Here is a 24,306-nt window from a genome sequence, read left to right on the forward strand (position 1 = left end):
CTTCAGTGGTTCTTAACCAGGGACACTTGTATTTCTAGGGGTAGGCAGAGGTCTTACAGGGGATGCATTAACTCTTCTAGATATTTGCCAATTTTTACAAAAGCCTTCATGAAAAGCACTAGCTAAATTGGTGCAAACTAACATTTCATACACACAATGAATTATTTATACTGCTCTATGTACCGTATGCTGTAAGCAAGTAGTTCTTAAAGTGAGGTGAAACTTGGGATATGTAAGACAAATGCAATTCCTGAAAGTGGCATAGTAGTCTGGAAAGGTTGAGAGCCATTAACTTAGCCAATTCAGAGCTTTGCAGACTTCAAAGCAGGCCATTTCACTTGTGAGTCTCTTTAGATGATTTACTTACATTTTGGAGCATGAAGGAAGGCCCTGGCTGTGCTCTTTGGCTGGAGCTACAGAGAGCAATGGGAAACCTTTGCTGTGTGCTAAGTAAACATCTTGGTTAAGGAAGAAGAAATTTCTGACATCAAAGGTAGCTGCTGAGCTTTATTTGTGAAAAGTGACAGTGTGCAGCAGCTATGATATGCCCTGGAATGCAGAATGACTGTTTTGCAGTAATGGAGAAATTGTGTAAGATTTGCATTATATGCATTGTAGCATATGGCTTCCCTGCTCCCATGTAAAGGAAGCTCAGAACCTGATTAGTCTTGATGACTTGAGCTGGCAATGGCCAAATAAGGAGAAAACATTGCTTGATAATAATGTACAGACGTGGAATAGCCTTTGATGTCGACTGTTTTTTTTTTTTTTTTTTTTTTAAAGCTATTAGCCTGTTATTTTTAATGTCTTGGCAGTTGTTGTTCCTGTCATCTAACTAGGCCTGTCTCAGTGGGCATCCAAGGGGCCATTGAAAGACTGCCTTTTAGTCCCTCCAAAAGAGCACAAGCTGAAAACATGAGTGAGGCTTTTGTGCACAGACAAAAGACTGAGCTATTGAGAGATGTATTTGACAATGGAAATGAACATTAGATGGGGGTGAGGGAAAAAGAGAGCGAAAACAAATAGATAAACTTGAACTATGAACACAAAGCTGTATGAAAATAATAACTTCATTCAAACTTTCCTTTATGCCTGCTGCAGGGACACCAGGACCTTTCCACGGCTTAAGAACCGTGACAATGGATTTGCCTCTCTTGGAGCTGACATACTTGTGCTATCTCTGCTCAAACTATTATTTTATTTATTTTTTCAGTGCACTAGCTCTATTAGAGTTGGTCTGGATGTGTCTAAAGCTCTGCAAATCTGCAGATAGCTGCTTGATATCTGTGTGTATCTATATCCATGGATGTGGATGCAGTTATCCATGGCTCATTTTTGCAGATACGGATGCAGGTGCAAATTTTGTATGTAGAACCCTGAACATTTGTTGATATCCACATTATATCCATAGGTATCTGCATTTGTGGATATGGATATCCATAGCTGATTTTTCTGTCTATGAATGAGGATACGGATATACATTTTGTATCTGTGCAGGGCTCAAGTTATATTGTCTGCTCTGGTATAGACATTCACTGTCAGATTTGGCTTCCTGTGTTGCTGTTTAAAAATTACACGTTTGGTTGTGAGACCGTTAATATATGCTTTATGGACATTTTAATGTATAGCAGAAACTTTCCTCTCATTGAGTTAAATAGGAACAGAAGGGGGCCTGATCTGTAATAAAATCTTCATGTTGAGCAAATGAGTAAAGAAATAATCATGTCATCAAAACCCATTTGTTTTTGTTTTTTTAAAGAGGGGGGAGGTTGGCTAAACTTGACAGTCCTTGTTAACATCTGTGCTCACATCAATGTGAAGCTTTCAAAGCTCAAGCTGCATTATGTATCATCATCCAGCCATAGCCTCTTGTAGTAGCAGGGCAGAAAACAGCAATGCATTTGTTCTGCTGCCATGGCATGATTAGTGTCACGTCAGGTGGGGCTAATCTCACTCCCCTTTGCCGAAAGGAAATTCCAGCAATATTTCTTCTGTCCCGTGCCAGATTTGGGCCTTTAGAATTGTGCTTCATAGAGTCAGGCTAATAGAGGGTTGTAATTAAGACCATTCTCTCAGAGGGCTGGAGGCAGCCTGGCTTGTATATTTTGCTCATTTAAAGAGATAAAACAAGTGGCAGGAGGAAACTGCTTAGTGTCAATTCTCTTGATTTGCCAGGAACGTCCAAGGATCAGGCTCAATCTCCTGTAGGCTCCTACAGCCAAACTAGGGGATCAGCGGTTAAATCTGGCAGCACAGTTGGCCCGGTCAAAGGGGTACTGTAGCACTCCTGCACCCCAAGTTCCAGCACCTATGCTCCACACCATTCTCGGAAGTGACCAGCATGTTCCTCCCTGCAGCCCCAATGTGTCTGTGAGGTTTCCACACACTGCCCCTGCCCTGAGCGATGACTTCTTGATTGGACCTTCTGGTCTGAAACCTGACACCTGGCAATCCTACTAGAAACTAGTTGCTTGAGCTCAGTATTTTACCTGAATTCTTTCTGTGCACATATTGAACAGTGGGAAAGTACAAATGCTTCATTCGAGAGGTCAGAATTGTATTGCTTCGGCTGTTACGAAATTAATTTTAACTGCTATCCAAAGACTACTCAGAAGTTGTGTGTATTCACCACTGAACTAATGCAGTTAAAGACCACAAATTCAGCCCTGGTAATGCAATGATGTCCATTTACACCAGGGCTAAAATTTGACCCACTGATATTAGATGAATGGATGAATGAGGTACATTAAGAGTGGTGCGGTTAAGGCACTGGTCACTTGATCCAAAGACTATTGAAGTCACTGAAAGTTGTTGAAGCAGTTAGCAGAGTTAGGCTTTGGCTTTGTTTTTCTTTATGATCAATTCTCTCCCAGACAGCTCACCTGCCTTTCCTTTGGATACTGGTGCAATCCCAATAAACAGCCTAAAAAAAAAGTGAAGCTTCAGGAATCACTAATTTGGTTCACATAAGTAGAGATATCTTAATAATAATTGCTTACATTTATATTCCCAACAACTTTCAAAGCAGTTCTAAAACTATATAGCACAATCAAGATCTGCTAAAGAGCTAGGGTGAGACAACAAAAATCTTTGGAAACCACTCTCTCCCATTACTGAATCCTAGAGGTGCCTCTTTGTAGGAAATTTAACATTGAAACAATTTGCCCAATCAGGAAAAGTCCCATCCTCTTTAATTGGGTTACATCTCTTAAAAAGAACTCTTATCAAAACACATACCACTGCAATGACATTGCACACACAATGTCTATATTTATTTTTAATTAGATATTCACTGTGCTTTTAATTAGATTTTTAACTGAGAGCCCTACTTACAAACTTGTAAGTGAGGGCTCAAAAATGAACACTAATGCCAGTATACTCAAAAATAATGAAATTCACCATTGCATATACTGTATTAAAAGTGAGAATATGTTCACCTATCCATAGAGTTTCACAAGTGCCATCCACTACTCTAGATAATTGCTATAGAGGCCTAGAACAATGAGGAGATTAATTGCTCCAAACCCAGTCTGAGTCCAGAAACAAGTAGTAAATGGATGCGCAGGGACATGCCTTACTACATGTTATTTCCAGACTGGTCTCAGGAGGCTGATTGTAACCAAAGACTGCAGTTAGGCAGGAAGAGCACACATGAAGAAAAGTTTGTCAATATATTCACTGTCTTTGTACCCCTTATGTGCAAAATACACCTTTTCAACAGTGGCATGATTCAAATGTTAGATGACATATTGCTTCCAGTTTAAAAAGACACTTTTATGTAGTTGAAGACCAAAATCTAAATGGAACCAAACTGAAACCCATAAATGGAAGACACTTCTCTTTCAGTTCTAGGTCAGTACTTTACAACTTGGACAGATCTCTACTTTAAATTGTTACAATCTGCTGGAAAATCATCTCTCGATTGTAATGGCCAACATCTGCTGTTTTAGATAAACACATGTATCTCCCAAGCGTGAGTTGCATATGAATATGTAAAGGCAGAATTTGGCCTTATGTATGCATGTAACCAACTTACACCTTTCACTGAAGGGGAAGGGGGAAACAATAAACCACAATTTTCGTGTGGCCAACGATGTGATTCTCTCTGCTGTTTTCTGCAGCTCAATAAACAGTAACTGTATGCCAAAGCCTCTGATGGCACAGGTGGTGATTAGGATGCTCCAGCAAAGTGGGAAAGAAAGTCCTGAATTCTGTTTAGAAGCTGGGACAAGAAGGGTTATTTACCAGATGGAAAAGAAGAAATCTTATTGTATAGATTTTATTATATGCATTGGGGAGTTGCTATACAAAACTTAACATTTAATTTTAAGTACATAACCATTTTCTTTTGAGGTAGACTATAGCTAGTAAAGAATATAGCTAGTAGAGGCAGAGAAGAGAGCCCCCAACTGAAGTACAAGTGCAGGATTGGGGCATAATGAAGGAAATGAATGTTTAGGATTTACTAACTGTGTTTATACTGCTTTAGCTATTTGTATTTGAAATTGGTATATTTCAAACTGAGTAACCTCCTAACATGGACCCAGGTATACTAGCATAATGACTTAAGTGCTGCTATATCTTATTCACATACATTTGAGAGAATAAACTGGACCAGTGGGAAGCGTTTATACTAGTATAACGTCATCCACACTAAGGGGTGTGGTGGTAAAGGCACAACTATTTTAGTTTAAACACCTCTTACCCTTCCCCCCCCCCCCCACACACACCTCCAAAAAATAGTCTGTTTTGAATGTGCCTACACTAGGGCTAAGTTCCACGTACAGTTCTTGGCTCAATCTACTACTATTGAGCCTAACAGAGCTAGATGGGAGCATCTGTAGACAGATTTTTCTCTGAAGTCTCTTGCTTTGCTCTTCTGCAGTAGTTGTTTGTGTCTAACAAAGATAGAATTCTGCCCTAGCATGCTTTCACATTTCTGTTTTACCAGCATAGCAATTCTTATGTTCCTTCTTGCATGGGTTTTCCAAAACCACTTATTTATAGTTGTATATGTTTAAATATAGATGTGGAAAATGGCTAATATTTCCAATGGCAGTATATTGGAACTTGCTTAAATGAGCTTCCATTAGGCTATTTGGAAATTCCAGACATCTTTGTTTCTACCTAAACTTTTGTGTGTCCATCTGAAGTATGCCCAGAAGCCTCTGCTTTGGTCAGCTACAACAGGAAATCATACCTGTACTGTTTCTTTAAAACTCTGGCAGGATATCAGGTCTCATGATTCTGTGGAAGGTTCTAGGTTGCACCTCCACTGTACAGAAGAAGTACAGAAGAAGTGGAAGAAACAGAGGCTCTTTGGGGATAATAGTGGTTACCTTACACTGGCAAGGGGCCTTGGTCAGTGTTGAAGCTTTTTTTTTTTTTTTCTTTTCCCCCCCACTGCTGAAAGTCGTCTTCACTGGACAAGAATCTTTGCAGGCCTTAGCCTCTTTTCAGATTGTCATGTGGGTGTAAGTGGTGCATAGAGAGTAGAGCAGGTTTTTTGCTCCAGAATGAATTTTACCTCCTAGAGTGAAACAGAATATTTATAGACCGGTTCAGAACTGGAACCCGTTCAGGAGCGATGGAGAAGAATAGCATTGGGACAGAGAAAAAAAATCTGTCTCCGGAAAGATGGTGACAGCTGAGTCACTTTCATAGTTAGATGCTCATGCAAAGTAGAAAATTGAGCGTCTACTTCCCTCTGCTTAGATTCCACAGATGCTAATGAATCTCATGTAGGGACATCCGCCCTCTACCACTGCTTGTTAAGAACCATGGCAATCTAGACAGCCCCTGCTTCATCCCATGGCCAGCCAATAGCTCTTTCTCCCATTGATCTTCCCTCAATACCCTTCGTACATTTGACTATTGTATTGCTGCAGCTCTTCTGCCACTGCTCAATCCAAGAGTTGTGCTGTTTGTGGACTTGTAATCCTGGGGAATGTGGCAATTTATTAAAGGTTTATGGTTTGAGAAAACAAGGCTCTGGTGGAGGACTACAGTCAAACTGGAGAGTTACTGCATAGGTTCTCCTTGCTCTTCTCTAGCCTATACAATATTAACAGCAAGATGTTTCTGCATATTCATTCAGGGCACGAGACCTTTTGTAGGAGAGCTCCATTTAAAAAAAAAAAAGTGTCTCCCGCCCCTCCCCCCCCAATCTCCTTGTGATATCTTAAAAAGATATGATTCTCATTACAGAAAAAACGAATAAAACTACACTCAGTCTATGTTCTGGTCACATCACAAGCCACTCTGGGTTTGTTTCCTTATAGCTACATACTAGTCAGTACACAAGGTAAAGCAGCACTAAGCGTAACAGCAGGGAGACATGCTATATAACAAAAGATTCTTCATTTGTTATAGGTGCTTGTAAGACAAGGTTTTTTGCTGTATGTGTTTGAGGTTTGGTGTGTGTGTGTCGGGGAGGGGAAGGGAAGGCAGTGTTCAGTAGTTTGATTGGTGTAGATGAGAAACGCCTCCTAAAGCTGGCTGGTATGCACTTAATTTCCATTAGAAAAGAAATCTGGCAACTAACTGGTGTCAGAACTACATTACACAAGGACACAAGTGGTTAGTAAGAAATATGTAGACTGTAAATTAGGCCACCTAAATTTTTTGTTTAAAAGTCTGAAAGCAGCTTATGGACTCTGGCAGCAACGTAAAACAACTTCCAATGAGTTTTAGGGTGAAGTCATTTCTTTTTTACTTTTACCAGCTGTAGAAATTGGAGATAGCAATCAAGCAATTGGAGAGGAAAGTTTGATGTTTGATGAGTTGTATGCAGCACTGAAAGATGTTCAGCAAACTATTCTGGATTATTTTCCTTATTCAGTCTGGTTGTATAGAAGGGCAATGGTGGTGGCAACGGCTGTGGGGCACCACACAAACAACTGCCCCACCTGTAGTTACATCTGTCAGCATTGTCACTTTAAACATAAGTGTGCCTAAAAGCTACGTAACAAGTGGAAATTCACAGAGTTGGACTACAGTTAGCACATGGGCTCCTGCAGGGCGGAACATTTCCACTGTCTCTTCAGATGCCAAGGGAGTTTCTTATGAATCTACTTTGCCAGGCGGAGAAGCATTTACTAACTTTTCCAAGGAAAAAGCTCTCTCAACACTGGAGTTAAAGACAGCAAAGAAAATGAGTCAGTGGAAACAAAAGAAAACAGGTAATACTAGCTATAAAATAAGAAACCGCTATGACAAAGCCAATGTCAGCGTTGTGTTTTTTAACACTACGTATGGCAGAAAAATGAGTGCATATTTTAGAGAGTACCTGCCAGAGCACAGGTACCTGTCACAGGGGCTTTCTTAATCCTCTTAATTTTGCAATGATACCATGCAGAGATCATTGGAAATAATTGCCATTTGACTGTGCCTTCTGGAAGTGGCGGCTGGCAGTAATAAAGCATTATCCGTCTTTATTGTTACACAGACTGATGCAAATGCAAGTCAAGATTTTAGTTCATAATATTGACTTTCACTTTAAGTAGTAGATCTTGTTCCCACAACAAGAAAAACATCCGGAGATGGTGTCTTCTCAAACTTGACTTTACACCTCTACAACTCTTCAAATAAAAGTCTTAAACTCTTCATGCTATCTAAATGTACTTTACTTTAGCAAGTAATTGGCAGAAGCAGTGACCAAAAGACGCATCATAATTGAATTATTTTCTTGACTAGAGAAGACACCTATTACCTGATGATTTCCCACCAAAAACAGAGTGAAATCAGAAATCTGTTAATGGATCTCCAGGTTGTATGACTATCACACAAATATAGATACAAGAAAAACAATAAAGGGACACATTTTCACCTTCTAGAGATTTGTGCAGCTAGAGCTGCATAGACCAGTTTGTAACGATTAGTACCACTGAAATGTGTAAATTCCTTGGCTGATAATTAGATTTTGATGCTGGTAACTAACAAGGCACATTTGGGACTCTTTCTTGGAGAGCTTTTATAATAGCCAAATTAGCTGTTCTATTCATCCTGTTATATAATATCAGACAGACACACACTGGAAAGCTGTTGTCAGGAGGAAAGAAAGTAAAATCAGAGACCAGCATTCACAAAAATTAAATGCTTTCAATTTATTTGTGCTGTGCTCTTGAAGTCTAGGCTTAGTGGACTTCTCTGACAGTCTAACTTTGACTACCTCAGCAAGTAACAAAGCACAGAAATGAGTACAACACACAGTCTGTGCTCTCTGAGTACTGGGCTGGCAGGAACTGTCAACATTTACACACTGTGTGGGACTAGCAGAAATGGAAATAGCAGCAGCTGTTTCTATGAAGTATCAGCACCACATGTGAGAGCAGTTAAATAATTAGTCAGGGACAGAGGCCAAATTCTCCTCTCAGAATTGACACCAGAACAACCCCTTTGAAATGAAAACGGTTACTTGGGTGAGTCAGAAGGAGAATTTGGCCACCAGTCTGGAATCCATTGGCCAAATTCTTCTTCTCATTCTGGGAATCCCATTTACACAAGAGGTGACCTATTTTATTTTACAGTGCTGTACGATTTCCAGTTACATTTTCTGTTACATCCCTGTCAAATCACTTGATACATGCACTGTACCAGGTTAGACTCTTTAGACTTAGAAAGTCTAATTCAGTGGTGATGTTGTAAGGGGTGTAATTCAAATATCTGCAAAAGGATGCGAGTTTTAAGAGAATCTGGGTCTAGATCTTGAGTCTAAACTGGTGGAATTTACATGCTGAGGGCACCCTAAGTGGTAAGTTCTATTTTAAACTCCCCATTAAATCTGGTTGGAAGAAGGTGTGAACATGAGAATCACTGAATCTGGTTTAAGCGCTGGATCTCTTATGAAAGGGATTGGTGATGCTGGTATCTGTTGGTGTGGACATTTGTAATCTTCTGTGTTATAACTGCGAGCATTCACTGCAGTTATCTGTCCGATAGTTTGTCGGGTAGCAAATTAAAGATGAAATGTGTGTGTCACTGGTGCCTTATCTTCAGAAAGGACCATTTGACAACTAGTTAACTTAGCTACGGAGTTGAGAGACTGTAGGAGTAAACTTAAATGCTTAGGTACCTATTGAAAAGTAATAGAGCGGTAGCCACGTTAGTCTGATCTTGGTAAAATAAAAGGACAAAATATGTAGCACTTTAAAGATTAACAAGATGGTTTATATATGGTCATGCCAATTCACTTTGGGTATGTCTACACTACAGCGCTAATTCGAACTAACTTAGTTCGAATTAGTTAATTCGAACTAACACATCCAGACTAAAAAACTAGTTCAAATTAGAGTTTTGCTAATTCGAACTAGCATGTCCACATTAAGTGGACCCTGAACCGGGGTTAAGGATGGCCGGAAGCAGTGCCGGCAGGGCATCAGAGGAGGACTTAGAGCGTGGAGCTGCTGCCTCAGGCTAGCCGAGGGCTGTGCTTAAAGGGACCCGACCCCCACCCCGGACAGACAGTTCTCGGGGTGCCCCGCTTGCAAAGCAGTCCTGTCTTGGAGTGTCCTGAGTGCCCACACTGGGCACATCACAGCACTCGGCCATCAGACCGGCTGCACTTGCCGCAGGCTGCCATCTGGGAAGAGGAGGCAATTGGGGGGCTGCAGGAGAGCTTCCACCCCCAGAAGCCCGCAGAGCCAGCCCAGTCCTCCCCATCGGGGGCTTGTACCCCATTCCTCCCTCACCTCCTTCCACTTACCCTTCCCTAGCCCCCCTTCCTGATGTACAAAATAAAGAAAACATGTGGTCAAAAATAGAATCTCTCTTATTGAACAATACTCGGGGAGATTGGGAAAAGGAGGAGGGAGAGGGGAAGAGAGAGGGTGGGAGAGGGGAGGGCAACTACAATGACCAGAGGTTTGGAACAGGTCCCATATGAAGAGAGGCTAAAGAGACTGGGACTTTTCAGTTTAGAAAAGAGGAGACTGAGGGGGGATATGATAGAGGTCTATAAAAGCATGAGTGGTGTGGAGAGGGTGCATCAAGAAAAGTTCTTCATTAGTTCCCATAATAGAAGGACTAGAGGACACCAAAGGAAAGGAATGGATAGCAGACTTCAAACTAGTAACAGAAAGTTGTTCTTCACAAAGCAAAGAGTCAACATGTGGAAATCCTTGCTGCAGGAGGCTGTGAAGGCTAGAACTAGAACAGAGTTTAAAAAGAAGTGAGATAAAGTGATGGAGGTTGGGTCCATGCAGTGGTATTAGCCAGGGGGTAGGAGTGGTGTCCCTGCCCAAAGTTTGTGGAAGGCTGGAGAGGGATGGCACGAGACAAATGGCTTGGTCACTGTCTTCGGTCCATCCGCTCCAGGGTCCCTAGGGTTGGCCGCTGTCGGCAGACAGGCTACTGGGCTAGATGGACCTTTGGTCTGACCCAGTACGGCCATTGTAAGCTCAAGGCTCAGGGTCAGGGGTCTCAGTGGACCCCCTTGATTTTCATGCACACCTGCTCCTGGGTGGCCAGGCTGGCAGCTCTCTTGCCCTAGACGGCCACTTTCCTGTGCCTAGTGCGGAGGTCATGGACGAGGTCCACGATGTCCGCACTAGACCAGGCGGGTGCCCGCCTCTTGCGGTCCCAGGCAAGCTCCCGGGAGCCGCCAGCCTGGTCCCGGGAAGAGGGGGAGGGCTGGGGGGCATCGGGTGGCTGGCTCGAGCTGTGCCAGGTGCAGGTTCTGCTAGCTGGGTGCTGGCAGGCTTGCACCTGGCACGGGCATCGTAGCCAGCCCGTGCCCCTTTAAGTTCGAACTAGGCTTAGTCCTCATAGAATGAGGTTTACCTAGTTCGAACTAAGCGCTCTGCTAGTTCGAATTAAGTTCGAACTAGCGGAGCGCTAGTGTAGCGCCTATCAAAGTTAATTCGAACTAACGTCCGTTAGTTCGAATTAACTTTGTAGTGTAGACATACCTTTTCAGACTATGATCTGACGAAGTGGGTCTGCCCCACGAAAGCTCATCACCTAATAAACTATCTTGTTAGTCTTTAAAGTGCGACATACTTTTTCCTTAGGTGCCTATTAGGAATGGAGTTGGGCCTCTTGAAATATCTATCTTGTCTAGATAGTCAATCTGTCCCAGATACTGAGGTATTAAAGGTAAACTTAAGCAGCATTCGTTCCAGTTCTGCAACTGTGGGATTAACAGCCTGACATGCAAAAAAGGTTTATTTACAGCTGACTGTGGGTTTAATCCTGGCTCCACTGAAATCAATGGCAAAACTCCCATTGACTTCATTAGAGCCAGGATTTCATTCAGTGAGTCTTGGTTCAAGAATAGTTCCGCTACTGTCATGTCCTATCAGACTTCAGCTCCATTTTCGAGGCCATAGAAGTAAAGTACAGTGAGCCAGGCTGTTGTTCTTTTTTTATTTGGTTTGGCTAACTTATTGTACTTTTTCCCCGCCATAAAAATGTAATCTCTTGTCAGTCAATTGAATAGCATAGAGAAAGGAAAAATTAGGGATGCATATCAGAACCAACACATGGCCCCAAACGTTATTTGGATAGAGCTCTCTCTGCCATGCCAAATATACATTTTCTCTTCTTTATTCCCTCTCCAGTCTGAAGGACATCTCCCCATTTCTCTCCAGTCTTGACAGAGAAGTCTAGCGTTCATAACTCTCTACCCCTACCAGGTATAGATTCTGGGGGGTTAGCACTGCCATCCTCTTCTCATGCATTCTCATGCGTTGCTAGCCTACATGGGATCTATGCTGCTAGATGGCTCTTCACTGCTGTTTTCAGCTGCACCAGCTATATTAAAGCTAGCATGTGTATGCCTGCCTGAGGTGCAGTCATGCCCCTGACTGCAGCATAGTCATTCTCTGAGGGAAGCCCTTGCAAGCTTTTTTATTCTGACTCCTCTGTGCCCAGAATCTGGGAAATTGGTGTGTGATCTTAGAATCTTCCTCTGGGAAGGGATCTTCACTCGAACTCCCTCTGACCACCCACACCAAAGACTAGGGAAGGAATGTAAAAGATTCAGTGCATTGTTTGTGCTAACAGCCACCCAAAGATTCAGGATTTGCACATCCCTAAGGCTGTGTCCAGACTCAGGGTTTTTTTCGAAAAAAGTAGCCTTTTTTCGAAAAAACTTCACCTGCGTCTAGACTGCAGCCGCGTTCTTTCGAAATTAAATCGAAAGAATGCGGCTTTTCTTTCGACGGTGGTAAACCTAATTCCACGAGGAAGAACGCCTTCTTTCGAAAGTGCTCTTTCGAAAGAAGGCGTTCTTGAAAGCAAACAGGCTTTTTAGAAAGAGAGCATCCAGACTCACTGGGTGCTTTCTTTCGAAAAAGCGGCTTGCTTTTTCGAAATTCCCGTGCAGTCTAGACGCTCTCTTTCGAAAGAGGCTCTTTCGAAAGTATTTTCGAAAGAGCCTCTTTCGAAAGAGGCTTGCAGTCTAGACATAGCCTAAGAGACGTACAGGTCATATTGTCCATTTCTCCCATCCTCTCCTCAGTTTAAACTGCAAGGTTATGTTGCATTTTTTGTTCATTTGTATTTTTCGTTTAAAATGGTGCTGGATAAAATGAGAAGGTTTGTTCTTTAAAAGTAAATTATTTTTGGTTGTTTCAAAATTGTTGGCATAAAAGAAGGGATGCAGAGAATAACACTGCAAAATGGGTCCTATAATTTCCTGCCTTTCTGAATGATCTGCGTTCATCATAGCTTGTAGAATGTAGGGTACCAGCTTCTCTTTTGTTTGTGTATCTAGAAATAGTGTGTGATAATATACTTAAACCTATTTTTAACCATCCAGTCAGAATGCATAAGTGCCTGGAATTGTTTTTGCTTTGGGTTCTCTTCTGCTCCTTTGCTTCTTCTTTCCCACTAGGAAGAAATTGACCATCTACCCACTGTCATACCAGCAAATTGCAAACAAGTTTTTTTTTTTTATCCGATCTCTTAATGATATTTTTTCTGTACCAATGACTATAATGTTCTTAGACTAAAACCCAGAAATGAAGCGACTCAGGCAAAATTCTGCAAAGGAATGAACTTGTAACAAAACAAATTGTGGCAAGGTAAACTCACTCCTGGGTCCTAGTACCGTGCTCAGTCCTTCATCAGGCAGTCTCCATACTGCAGTACTAGCCCTTGGCTGGGTTTAAGAACTGGTCCCTCAGTCACAAAGGGCATTAGGGCCAGTGCCCAGGAATCCTCTCAGCTGGGCTCAAAGGCTGCCTGGAAAAGGTGGGCCTAAAACCTCTCTTCGGCACTCCTTAACCCCACTTTGCTCTCTCACACTCTCTCCTCCCTCCCTGAAAGGAGGGCTTCCTTTTAAAAGGCTCCAGGGCAGCTTCAGATGAGATCAGCTGGCCCTGATTAATTAACAGCAGCCCTATCTCCTTTGCTTCTGATTAACCAGAGCTCTTGTTTCTTTATCTTAGTTGCAGTACTCCAGCCTGACCCTGTCACAAAATGTAATTCCATAAACTTCATTTTCAATGAAAACAATTTACAGAGTAAACCCTTACAATTTTCCAGCAATTCCTATCAAAACTTGTATGTAAAACCAACATCTCACTTCTTGTTTTACTTATTTTTCTTAAAATGTCTGTATTAATTTATGGGCTAAATGAAACTCCTTTAAAGTAACATTCTGGAATGAAAACATTGTCTTTTGTTCTTTGCCTGACAGCTTGAGCTTTCATTATTTTGAAACTATGCAGGCAATCTACATCACATGTTCAGAAGGATTAATAAAAAGCCCTTCCATACAGTTAAAGGGATTAGCCTCTGCTTTAATGTATTGTGGTATCTGTACATTTAAAGAAAGGAAACACTGTATTGTACATGACAAATCATACACAGGAATGTGATAGCAACTGATGTAGGGACAGTTTCAATAGAAATTCCATCCAAGTTTTTTAAGGCCATTAAAATTCCCCTAAATCTTGGTGTTTTTTACAGGGCTTGTACAATGCATCACTAAAGCTAACAAGAGTTTGTCTAAAAAAATTGGATTTTATATCATTAAAAATAATGCGCCTATTTTCCTTCCTGTTTGATAAAGTAGATTTTTTATTCTTCTAGGGTAAGTTGTGTGTTTTATCTGTCAGTCTTTCTAGGTGTGTATATTGCATTCACTATTATGGTATTTGAGTTGTGGGCATATTTGTGAACATAATGATTATATGTAGTTAACTTTTGGTTTATATGCTATTTTCTTATATTAAGTCTTTTGTTACAATTTTTAACAGATATGTGGTTTGGTGGATAACATGGAAGTTTTGTCTCAGCCCATGGGGATGGACTTAATGAACATACATTTTCTTTCAGGAGCAAACTATCAGTTTTGAGTCACACTGAAGCTGGGTGCATGTTTATATAGTTCCAAGTCTAGCTCCCATTGAACACAATTGAGGCATTCCATTTGGTGGTTTTAGTGTTTCTAAAAAAATGTTTGCAGTAATCGGTTATAATGGTTAGTGTTAGGCATTCTAAAGATAGAGGTCAGTACCAGTTGTCACCATAAGAAGTCCATATGGAAAAGAACATTATAGAGAATATCTTAGCTAGCTATTAAATGTTTTTTATATTAAACATTCAGGAGAGCGACAACATATTAAAGGCTAGATTGCCCCACTTATGCCACTGCCCCACCTTGCGGGGGTATTAAGTGGAATTAGCCGCTGGTCAGTTTCAACAGCGGCTGAATCAGGACGCCTGGGACAGAGCAGCTGGGGCGCTGCCGGGTAGGTCCTACTCGGCAGCACCCCAGCTGCTCTACCCCAGGTGTTCCCAAGTCAGCCCTGCTGAAACTGACCAGCGGCTGACTACAGGAAGCCCGAGGCAGAGCAGCTTTGCCTCAGGCTTCCTGTAGTCAGCCGCTGGTCAGTTTCAGCAGCGGCTGACTTGGGGGCGCCTGGGGCAGAGCAGCTGGGGTGCTGCCGGGTGTTACACTTTGGTTCGGTGATATGATGGGAGCCTCAAGGGTTAAAGCTGACTACCCAGTGAAAACTACTGGATAATGGTGAAACAAATTATTTTTATTAAGTGGAATGATTTTTTTTTAATCAAAACTAACAATTAGCAAATGTTTTTTTTAAACTAGCAATTGCCTAATGCTTTTACAGGGTAGAAAACCCTAAACTTAGCTGTACTTAACTAATTACAAACTTCTTTGATTACAATTCAACTATACCAAATCACTGTCTCTAATTTGCTTAACGAAAAATACAAAAACAAAGCTAATATAATGATAATAAAAACTCTGTCTAAAGCTAGCCCCTCTATGGTTATTTTAAGGCAGCTGGTGGAGTTAGTCATAAGTCTACTTTTACAACTTAACAATTCCTGGACTTCTATTTCTAACACTTATACTTAGCCTAAATACAACATTACTACACAACACAAAATTATACAATTTACACAGTGTGGTTAACAGAACTTAGATACACTTTACAGAATTACACAGTTAAATTAACACAATTTAACTATTAATTAAACCAATAACTAATATATTTAAGCAATACTTACAAATCCAGCAACGATAATAACACAAAGACACACTAGAACTCGGAGCATGCTCAGGACTCATGCACCCCTATATTTGATTCAAAGGGTGGAGAGGCACCCTCAGGGTGATCAATCCTTTAGCTGGGCAAAAAAACCCACGTGCCCTCAATATATGGAAGCTCCATCGAACAAAGGGGTAGAAGGTCTCTTATACAAAAATTCGGTGCCTGATGCCATGCTAGGGTCTGCATTTGGCAGGGCCTGATAGGCTAGTGATGAGGTAGTATGACAATACTGCTCTATAGGAATTTTCGTGATGTATGCGTGATCTCCTAGTGGACAGGACCAGATGGGGCATAGTTAGTGTGAGACAGTTGTGTTTTATTACCCTATGTTTGCTTTTTCCCTTGCCCCTAAGACCGGTCAAGCTACGGTCAAATGAGGCTTATCTGTAAGTGCAGCTAGGCACTATCTAGTCATGCTCACCTCCCTATTTTATGGTGCCTGTGAGTCTCAGGATGCCTGTAAGGTCAAATTCCATTCACAAAAATTGCATTGTGCTTCCCATGCTCCTCTGAGTATCTGGGTTTTGTGTGAGGGGCCTTGTGTGGCAGGATGGGCTATACGCGAAAGCCGTGGACAGAAAAAGCCTTCTTTACAACACCGGGTTGGTCCAGTAGCGCCCACGTGGAGTAAGGGATGTTTTGGAATAGTGATTTATTTCAAAATAAGTTCTGTGTAGACAGCTCCAAATTTCAAAATAAGCTATTTCTAAATAACATTGAAATAAGATATGCAATTTGCGTAGCTCATATTGAGTATCTTATTTTGACCTATGGGGAAGTGTAGACACACCCTTACAGATTCAACAGTTATTGAGTCCAAGTAAAGATTAAGTTTTGTTGCTCCAGACCAATGTTTCCACTTGAGGAGACATCAAATTAAACCAGTCAGTTGGAACTGCCGGGTGCTGCGCACTCAGGAAAATGTGGTCAGTTATTCAGATGCCCAAGAATGGATTTAGAAAACTAATTTCAGACTCCTATTTTGAAGCTCTTAGCCTACATGTTTGGAATTAAAAAAAAAAAAGCCTGAAAACCATCCTCCCCCCCTTGTGTATTAGCCCTTTTGAGAGTAGCTGTGTAAATATTAAACTGCCTGACTTCTTATGGCTGTTGTGGAATATCTAGGCATTATGTTGTCATGAGAAATATTACCAATCTAAAATCTATACGGTGACTGGATCGGTACTATTATCTAAGGACAAATGCTTATGGGTTTTTTTATTCATACTTACAAAGGCATCAAAGGAGGCCTTGCAATGTATTCTCTCATGACTGGCTATGCTAGAAGATGACAATCAGTGTCTTACGTATGCTCACATGATTCTCTGTTAGCCATTTTTCTTCAGGGCCACCTGTTCCACACTCCCTGTTACAAGGTTGGTTAGTTGCCCTCTTGATCTGGTTCCCATGCTACAGATAATTTGTTCTATTATCCTTCCCTCTGTTGTCCTGATTTAGTGTCTCCCATGACATTTTGTAGGCGGGATTTGTGGACTGTATAAATCAGATCTGAATCAGGCATTAGTCACACTATAATACAAATACAGTGACATGCCATTGTCAAATGCTTACATAAAATTATTAAAAATATCACTTTTGTTCTAACATGTTGAATGACTTGCTCATTAAGCACTAATTATACAGTATTCATTCCTGTCAGACTTCTCCCCCAGGCACATCAGATATGGGTAATTAATATGAAACAAAAGACAGAACTATGTAGCACTTTAAAGACTAACAAGATGGTTTATTAGGTGATGAGCTTTCGTGGGCCAGACCCACTTTCTCAGATCAATAAGTGGAAGAAAATTGGCACAACCATAAATACCAAAGTGATACAATCAAAAAAATGAACACATGTGAAATTGACAAATCACATTTTAGAATAGAGTGGGGGTGAGGGGGGAAGGTTAGTGTCTGTGAGGTAATGACATAGGGGTGATAATAGGGAACACTATCTTTGTAATGGGTGAGATAATTAGAGTCTTTGTTTAGACCCATACATAAAGTGTCAAATTTAAGCATGAATGACAATTCTGTTAATGACGACACAGCTCTACACATAGCATGCAGAGGCATGAGAAATGGGGAGTGCAGTATAAAACGATTAGCCACAAAGTACATTTTCTACTTCAGTTTAGACTAGGGATGTAAAATCTTGTTTAATTAGTTAACTGGTTAAACATGAAGCTTAACCAGTTAACAGATTAAATGGGAGGAGTGCCCCTACTCATGGCAGGGCCGGGTTGCTGCAGATGGGGGCTGCTCCAGCCAGGCTGAAACACTTCCTGACATGCTGGGCCCCACAGGGCAGGCGCAGCCTACTGCCCATAGTGGGAAGGGGGCTGCTCCATCCCCCAGTGGTTAAGCATTTACATCCCTAGTTTAGATTTTGTGAAAATGTGGCTGTGACATTTTTTTGTTGGGCAGACTTAGTTTTTGTCTACACTAGCACATTTGTCAGCAAAACTTTTGTTGGTCAAGGATGTGAAAAAAACCTGCCCTTCTCCTGGCCAATATAAATTTCCGTGACAAAAGTGCCAGTGTGGATATAGCATCATGTCGTTGGGAGATGTACTACCACCACTTGTTGGGAGTGGTTTAATTGTGCTCTAAGCAGAGCTCTCTCCCACCAGCATAGAGGAGCTACACAAACAACTTTATAGCGGTTCCAGTGCAGCAATATGGTCTGTAGTGTAGACGTGTGATTTCCCCAGCCTGCTAGGAAAATAATGAACAATGAGTCCGACTGGATGGATTTCCCTATTAACTGTTAGATTATACCAGTTGTCAGTGGAAAACTAAAGAGACTCCAAATGCTCAAACATGGCCTCTAATAAACTGTAGTAACAAACTGAATTTTAAAACTGGGACAAAATAAATCTCATTATGGATTTGAGAGCAATTAACAACAGTCAGCTGTTAAGTATTAATCTAGTCTCAACCTTAACTGGAGGAGCTGCTACCACCATCTCACTATAATATTTTACTCTCACTCTTTTTTTTTTTAAGTCAGCCATCTGATGTATCATAGAACACTATGGCAGTCTTTCCACCCCGCCCTACCTTCATACGCAGATTAACAATAACATTCTAACTTCATTGTACATTTGTACATCGCAATGAATTAAGACCATATCAGACTTGCCATCTCAGTCCGTTTAAATGGAATTTAACTCCATTTAGTTACGCCTCAGATTCTGCATCTTATCTGAATAGGCACGGTTCTGGGAAATTCCACATGCGTCAGGTGGATTCACAGTCACCTGCTACTCCACAAACACTGTTTCTCCTGAGAGCTGGAATAGCCTGCGTAGCCTTCATACGTCCCTGACAGCTGAAAGGAGGATATTCATATAGAGATGGACCCTCCAACCATGGGACCAAAGAGTTGTTTGAACTCTGCCATGCCAGGAGTCCCTGCAGAATTGCGTGGTATGGGCTCTTAGTTATCCCATACAGCAGAGCTGAAGTCATTCTGCAGTGTCACGAGCCCTCTAGTTTTACAGAGATTGGGGGCAGGATACTGGCCTATGTGCTGCTTCACTGCTAGCTCCCCCTCACTTAGAGACTGATTTACTCTCTTGCTTTTCTCAATGAAAACTTTTTAAATTACATTTTTTATTTCCTCCTTCCTTTATAGTACCAAGATGCCACATGCCACTATTAGCATTCACCACAAAATGGGAAAGACCTTGAAATGTATAGATCTAAAGACAACAAGGAGTCCTGTGGCACTTTAAAGACTAACATATTTATTAAGGCATAAGCGTTCATGCAGTGCCCTAATAAATGTGTTAAAGTGCCACAGTACTCCTTGTTCTTTATGCTGAAACAAACTAACACAGCTAACCTCTCCTTTAGCCTCTTTTAGAGTTGCAAACTTCCCATTTGATGCTACACTCTGACACTGCCTCATGTAACAAGTTCCTTGGAAGAAGGTTGTTCTTTCTCGGTAACCATAAATTTTATTGGGATAACATTTTCACCTTAAAAGTGTGATAAGAAATCCGGTACATACCATTTTGGGTATTTATGTGGGAGCCTTTGACTTGAAAGTAAAAGTGTGTGTGCGTCACAGTCCTCTGGAGGGTGCACGTATGGCAAGTGATGTACCTGGCCTTGAGGTCCTAAACAGAGCTCCACGCCACTCTAAGCTGCTAATGTGGCCTTCAGATGGAAGGAGCTGAGACGTTTCAATTTGCCGGGCCAAAGATGAGTTGATTAAATACTCTTTCAAAAGCTTTGGTTTTAAGTAGAGGTGTCAGAATGGCACATCAGTTCCAATGGGCTTAAATCATGGTGTCAAGTGGGCTGGCTATCTAAATTGTAGCCTCCTTCCTTGCAAAAGTAGACCCTGTATGTGGTGGGTATCATAGGCCAGGGGAGACTAAGCTAACCCAAGCCATGGATCCACCTATGCTCCACCCTGAGGCTCTGCTCTTGCTCCTCCATAGCTCCTGAAGCAAGCAGGGGCTCGGTTCCAGCCAGTGGCCTAGAGCTCAAAGCTCAAGCCTGCTGGTGACCAAGGGCAGCTCAGGGAAGCAAGTGGTCAGGTGGCCGGGATGGCTTGGACCAATTCAGGGGCCAGATGACTGCATTGGGTGTGCTGAGGCTCCTTCAGCTGCAGAGGGAAGAAGCTTGGGGCTCTGGCAGGTAAGGGTGGGGGCTCAGATGGAAGGAGTAGAGCTAAGTAGGCTAGCCTCTCTGAAGTGGGGGATTACAGGCAGTCCCCGAGTTACGCGGATCCGACTTACGTCGGATCCGCAGTTACGAACGGGGCACTTCCTCTCCCTGGTCTCGAGCAGACCAGGGAGAGGAAGCAAAGCGGCGGCGGAACGCGCGGCCAGCTGACAGCCCAGACGCGTCTGGGCTGTCAGCTGGCCGCGCGCTCCGCTTTGCTCCCCCCCCCCCTGCAGACCAGGGGGAGGGGGAGCAGAGCGGAGCAGAGCAGAGCGGCGGAACGCGCAGCCAGCTGACAGCCCAGACGCGTCTGGGCTGTCAGCTGGCCGCGCGTTCTGCCGCTCTGCTCTGCTCTGCTCTGCTCTGCTCTGCTCTGCTCTGCTCTGCTCCGCTCCGCTCTGCTCCCCCTCCCCCTGGTCTGCAGACCAGGGGGAGGGGGAGGGGGAGGGGGAGGGGGAGGGGGAGCAGAGCGGAGCACGCGGCCAGCTGACAGCCCAGACGCGTCTGGGCTGTCAGCTGGCCGCGCGTTCCGCCGCTCTGCTGTGCTCCGCTCTGCTCCCCCTCCCCCTGATCTGCAGGGGGGGGGAGCAGAGCGGAGCACGCGGCCAGCTGACAGCCCAGATGCGTCTGGGCTGTCAGCTGGCCGCGCGTTCTGCCGCTCTGCTCTGCTCTGCTCTGCTCCGCTCCGCTCTGCTCCCCCTCCCCCTGGTCTGCAGACGCGTCTGGGCTGTCAGCTGGCCGCGCGTTCCGCCGCTCTGCTGTGCTCCGCTCTGCTCCCCCTCCCCCTGATCTGGGGGGGGGGGAGCAGAGCGGAGCACGCGGCCAGCTGACAGCCCAGATGCGTCTGGGCTGTCAGCTGGCCGCGCGTTCTGCCGCTCTGCTCTGCTCCGCTCTGCTCCCCCTCCCCCTGGTCTGCAAACCATGGGGGGGGGGGGGAAGCAGAGCGGAGCACGCGGCCAGCTGACAGCCCAGACGCATTTGGGCTGTCAGCTGGCCGCGCGTTCCGCCGCTCTGCTCTACTCTGCTCCCCCTCCCCCTGGTCTGCAGACCTGGGGGACAGGGAGCAGAGCAGAGCAAAGCCGCAGAGCCCGAGGGCAGCAGGATAGCCACGGCGCGTCTGGGCTGTCCCGCTGCCCCCGTGCTCCACGGCTTTGCTCCGGACGCCTGTGGTACAGCAGCTGGGGCGCTGCCGGTTGGTCCCGTAGCGCCGCTCTGGGTGCCACTGGACCAACCCAGCAGCCCCCCAGCTGCTCTGCCCCAGCTGTCCCCTAGTCAGCAGCTGCTGAAAATGACCAGTGGCTGACTACAGGAAGCCCCTGCCCCGGGCTTCCTGGAATCAGCCGCTGATCAGTTTCAGCAGCAGCTGACTTGGGGATGCCTGGGGTTCTTAGCAGCGGCTGAATCTGGACGCCAGTTCCGACTTACATACAGATTCAACTTAAGAACAAACCTACAGTCCCTATCTTGTACGTAACCCGGGGACTGCCTGTATTTTGCTGTCCATGGCAAATGGCAGAATGTAAGTTAGTGGGAGACAAAGTTTCAATGGGTTAGATTAGTCTAATAGAGGGACTCTTCATTGCTCTGCTGCCCCACCTCACCTCCCTGTGAATTTCCACATTCTCTCATTTTTAGGTCTTTTTCTTGGTCTTTGTTCTCCTTCCCGCTAGCACTAGTGTTGATGTATGGACTCTTTCTCTTAAATTACTGATTGTTTGCTTACTTATAAGGTGAAGCTAACATTCAAAAGGGTTTTTTTTTTCTTAATCTAGAAATATTCAGGTTAGTTTTGCTTGTTACTCAGGCCAGAATTATCCAGTTTTCAAGAAAGCCAGAGTCGGCAAAATCAACCATTCTGGTTTGTTAGAGAGGGTAAAAATAATATGAGCACCTCCTTCCTCCCCAAGTCTTTATAGAATAAGAAAAGCAGATGAAGACTAGGTTCAGTGGGTGCTCCAGAGTCTGTAGGAGAATACATGTGGAAGCTTAAGTTGGAGAAAAGAGAATGGTAATTAGTTTTCACTGACTACGGGTATGTCTACACTGCCATCCTAGTTCGAACTAGGGTGGCTAATATAGGCATTTGAACTTGCAAATGAAGCTCAGGATTTAAATATCCCGGGCTTCATTTGCATGTTCCCAGGCGCCGCCATTTTTAAATGCCCCGTAGTTTGAACTACCTGCCCGCAGCTACACATGGCACTGACTAGGTAGTTTGAATTAAAGCTCCTAATTTGAACTACTGTTTAACCTCCTGCAAGGAGAAATAACGGTAGTTTGAATTAGGAGCTTTAATTTGAACTACCTAGTCCGTGCCGCATGTAGCCGCGAGCAGGTAGTTCAAACTACGGGGCATTTAAAAATGGCGGCACCCGGGAACATGCAAATGAAGCCCGGGATATTTAAATCCCAGGCTTCATTTGCAAGTTCGAATGCCTACATTAGCCACCCTAGTTCGAACTAGGGTGGCAGTGTAGACATATCCTAATATTGTAAGTTCTTTAGGGCACAAGGAGAGTTTTTCTGCATGTTTGTACAGCACCTACAGCAATTGGGAATTCTAGGGCAGAATAGAGCACAAAAGGGGTGACTGTAGTATATAGAATAAATCTGTTAAAAACAGCATTGTGAGTGATCAGACAAGGAAGGACAAGTCATTTTGAAAATATAAATAGATGACTGGATAGGGAAAAGTTGCTAACATCATTTCACTCAAGGCCTCTTCCTGTGAAACTTCCTCTGGCTGTTCACCAGAACCAATTTGTCAGTCCTACTTCAGTGTGCAGTGCATTTATTCCACCAGGCTTTTAACTGTAGCTTTTAACTAAGGCTTTTAATTTAATCTTGTCTGTGGTAGTGAGGCACAGCTCTGTAGCTTTTGCTCAGCTATTATGATAGGGCTTATGCAACATACATAGGAGGTACAGTTATTTTAATTTAACATTCAGCTGCTACAGCAAGGGACACTATACAAAATATAATTAAATCACATTAAAAAAAGCTGAGGGAAGATTTAGATAGTCATAGATCCTTGAGACTGAAAAAGCCTGTTTGGTCATCAAATGCACCATCTTCCACAGATTAGTCCCTACATTGCCTTTCCTGTAGTTTTGTGAAATTTTAATTTTCAATTCTCAGGATGTGTGGATTTTATCATCTCCCTGGAGAGATGTTTCTATAGCCTAATAGGCCTTCCAGTCTGGTAGATTTTTCTGAGATTCAAGTTTTTCTCCATTTCTAATTTCACATAGTTAATCTTAGTCCTTTAAAAGTTAGGTTAACATAGTTAAGGCACTCAGGGCATCCATCTTCGATTGAATTTGTGGCTCCATCCAAGTCAATACAACTACTCTCAGGATTTCATGCCAAGTGTCTCTGGAGTAGGCTTTCTCATGACATTTCTGAAATTCCCATCCTACTTCTCTTCCAGTCAATCAAGGCATAACACAAGAATAGTAGTTCCTGTAGTACTTTGGCCCACTTTCTTTCAACTTTCGGTGGCTTGTCACTTAAGTTCCTTCTAATATTTTCCATCTATGTGCAAAGTAAATTTTGTTATGTGCACCGAGACATGTGTGGATGTGTACCACCAGTAGAAACACGTGCTGCCGACTATGGGAGCTCTTTTAATCAGCTGGGCTGCATTTGAATCTCTCTAGAGCAGCTGCCCAATTGCATAGATTACAGGGAACACTGGCTTAGGGATGTGGATTTTTCACTCCCAAGTGCCATATCTACATCCACTTAATACCCTGTGTAGATGCAAATAGGACAAATGCTACTGTTAGCCTATCTACTGTGACTCAGGGAGGTTGAGATCCTACAGCAACAGGAAAACCTCCTTCTACTGCTTTCATCTGTATCTATTCTATGGGGGATGTTGATACAGCTACAAGCTTTGCTGCTACAGTGTCTGTAGTCTAGAGTTGGCCTTAAATGTACTATAATGTGCTGGCTTCATGTGGATATTTATTTATTTCAATACACTTGTAAAATAGCTAACGGGAAACTATCATGTCATGTTCTGAGTTCTTCCTGCTATATATTTTAATTGGCAGTTAACAGAACCAGATAAGCAGTTACTGTGATCGAATAC

At 43.1% G+C, this 24,306-nt stretch overlaps 1 protein-coding gene across 5 annotated transcripts in view; it reads left to right on the plus strand.

Moving 5' to 3' along the window:
- The window catches only part of COL15A1 (collagen type XV alpha 1 chain), a 268,400-nt gene that overhangs the window by 71,035 nt on the left and 173,059 nt on the right, over positions 1 to 24,306 (plus strand). Inside the window, exon 1 of one of the 5 annotated variants that reach the window (XM_089776468.1) lies at positions 6,712 to 7,181. The exons of the other annotated variants lie outside the window; for them this stretch is intronic. Within the exon in view, the coding sequence (XP_089632594.1) occupies positions 6,803 to 7,181 (379 nt within the window). The 5' untranslated portion in view covers positions 6,712 to 6,802. Of the gene's footprint in view, positions 1 to 6,711; positions 7,182 to 24,306 lie in introns of those variants that run through there. 5 annotated transcript variants of the gene reach the window in all.

This window comes from Pelodiscus sinensis, chromosome 2 (genome assembly GCF_052426305.1).
Source record: "Pelodiscus sinensis isolate ZL-2025 chromosome 2, ASM5242630v1, whole genome shotgun sequence".
Classification (NCBI taxonomy): Eukaryota; Metazoa; Chordata; order Testudines; family Trionychidae; genus Pelodiscus; species Pelodiscus sinensis.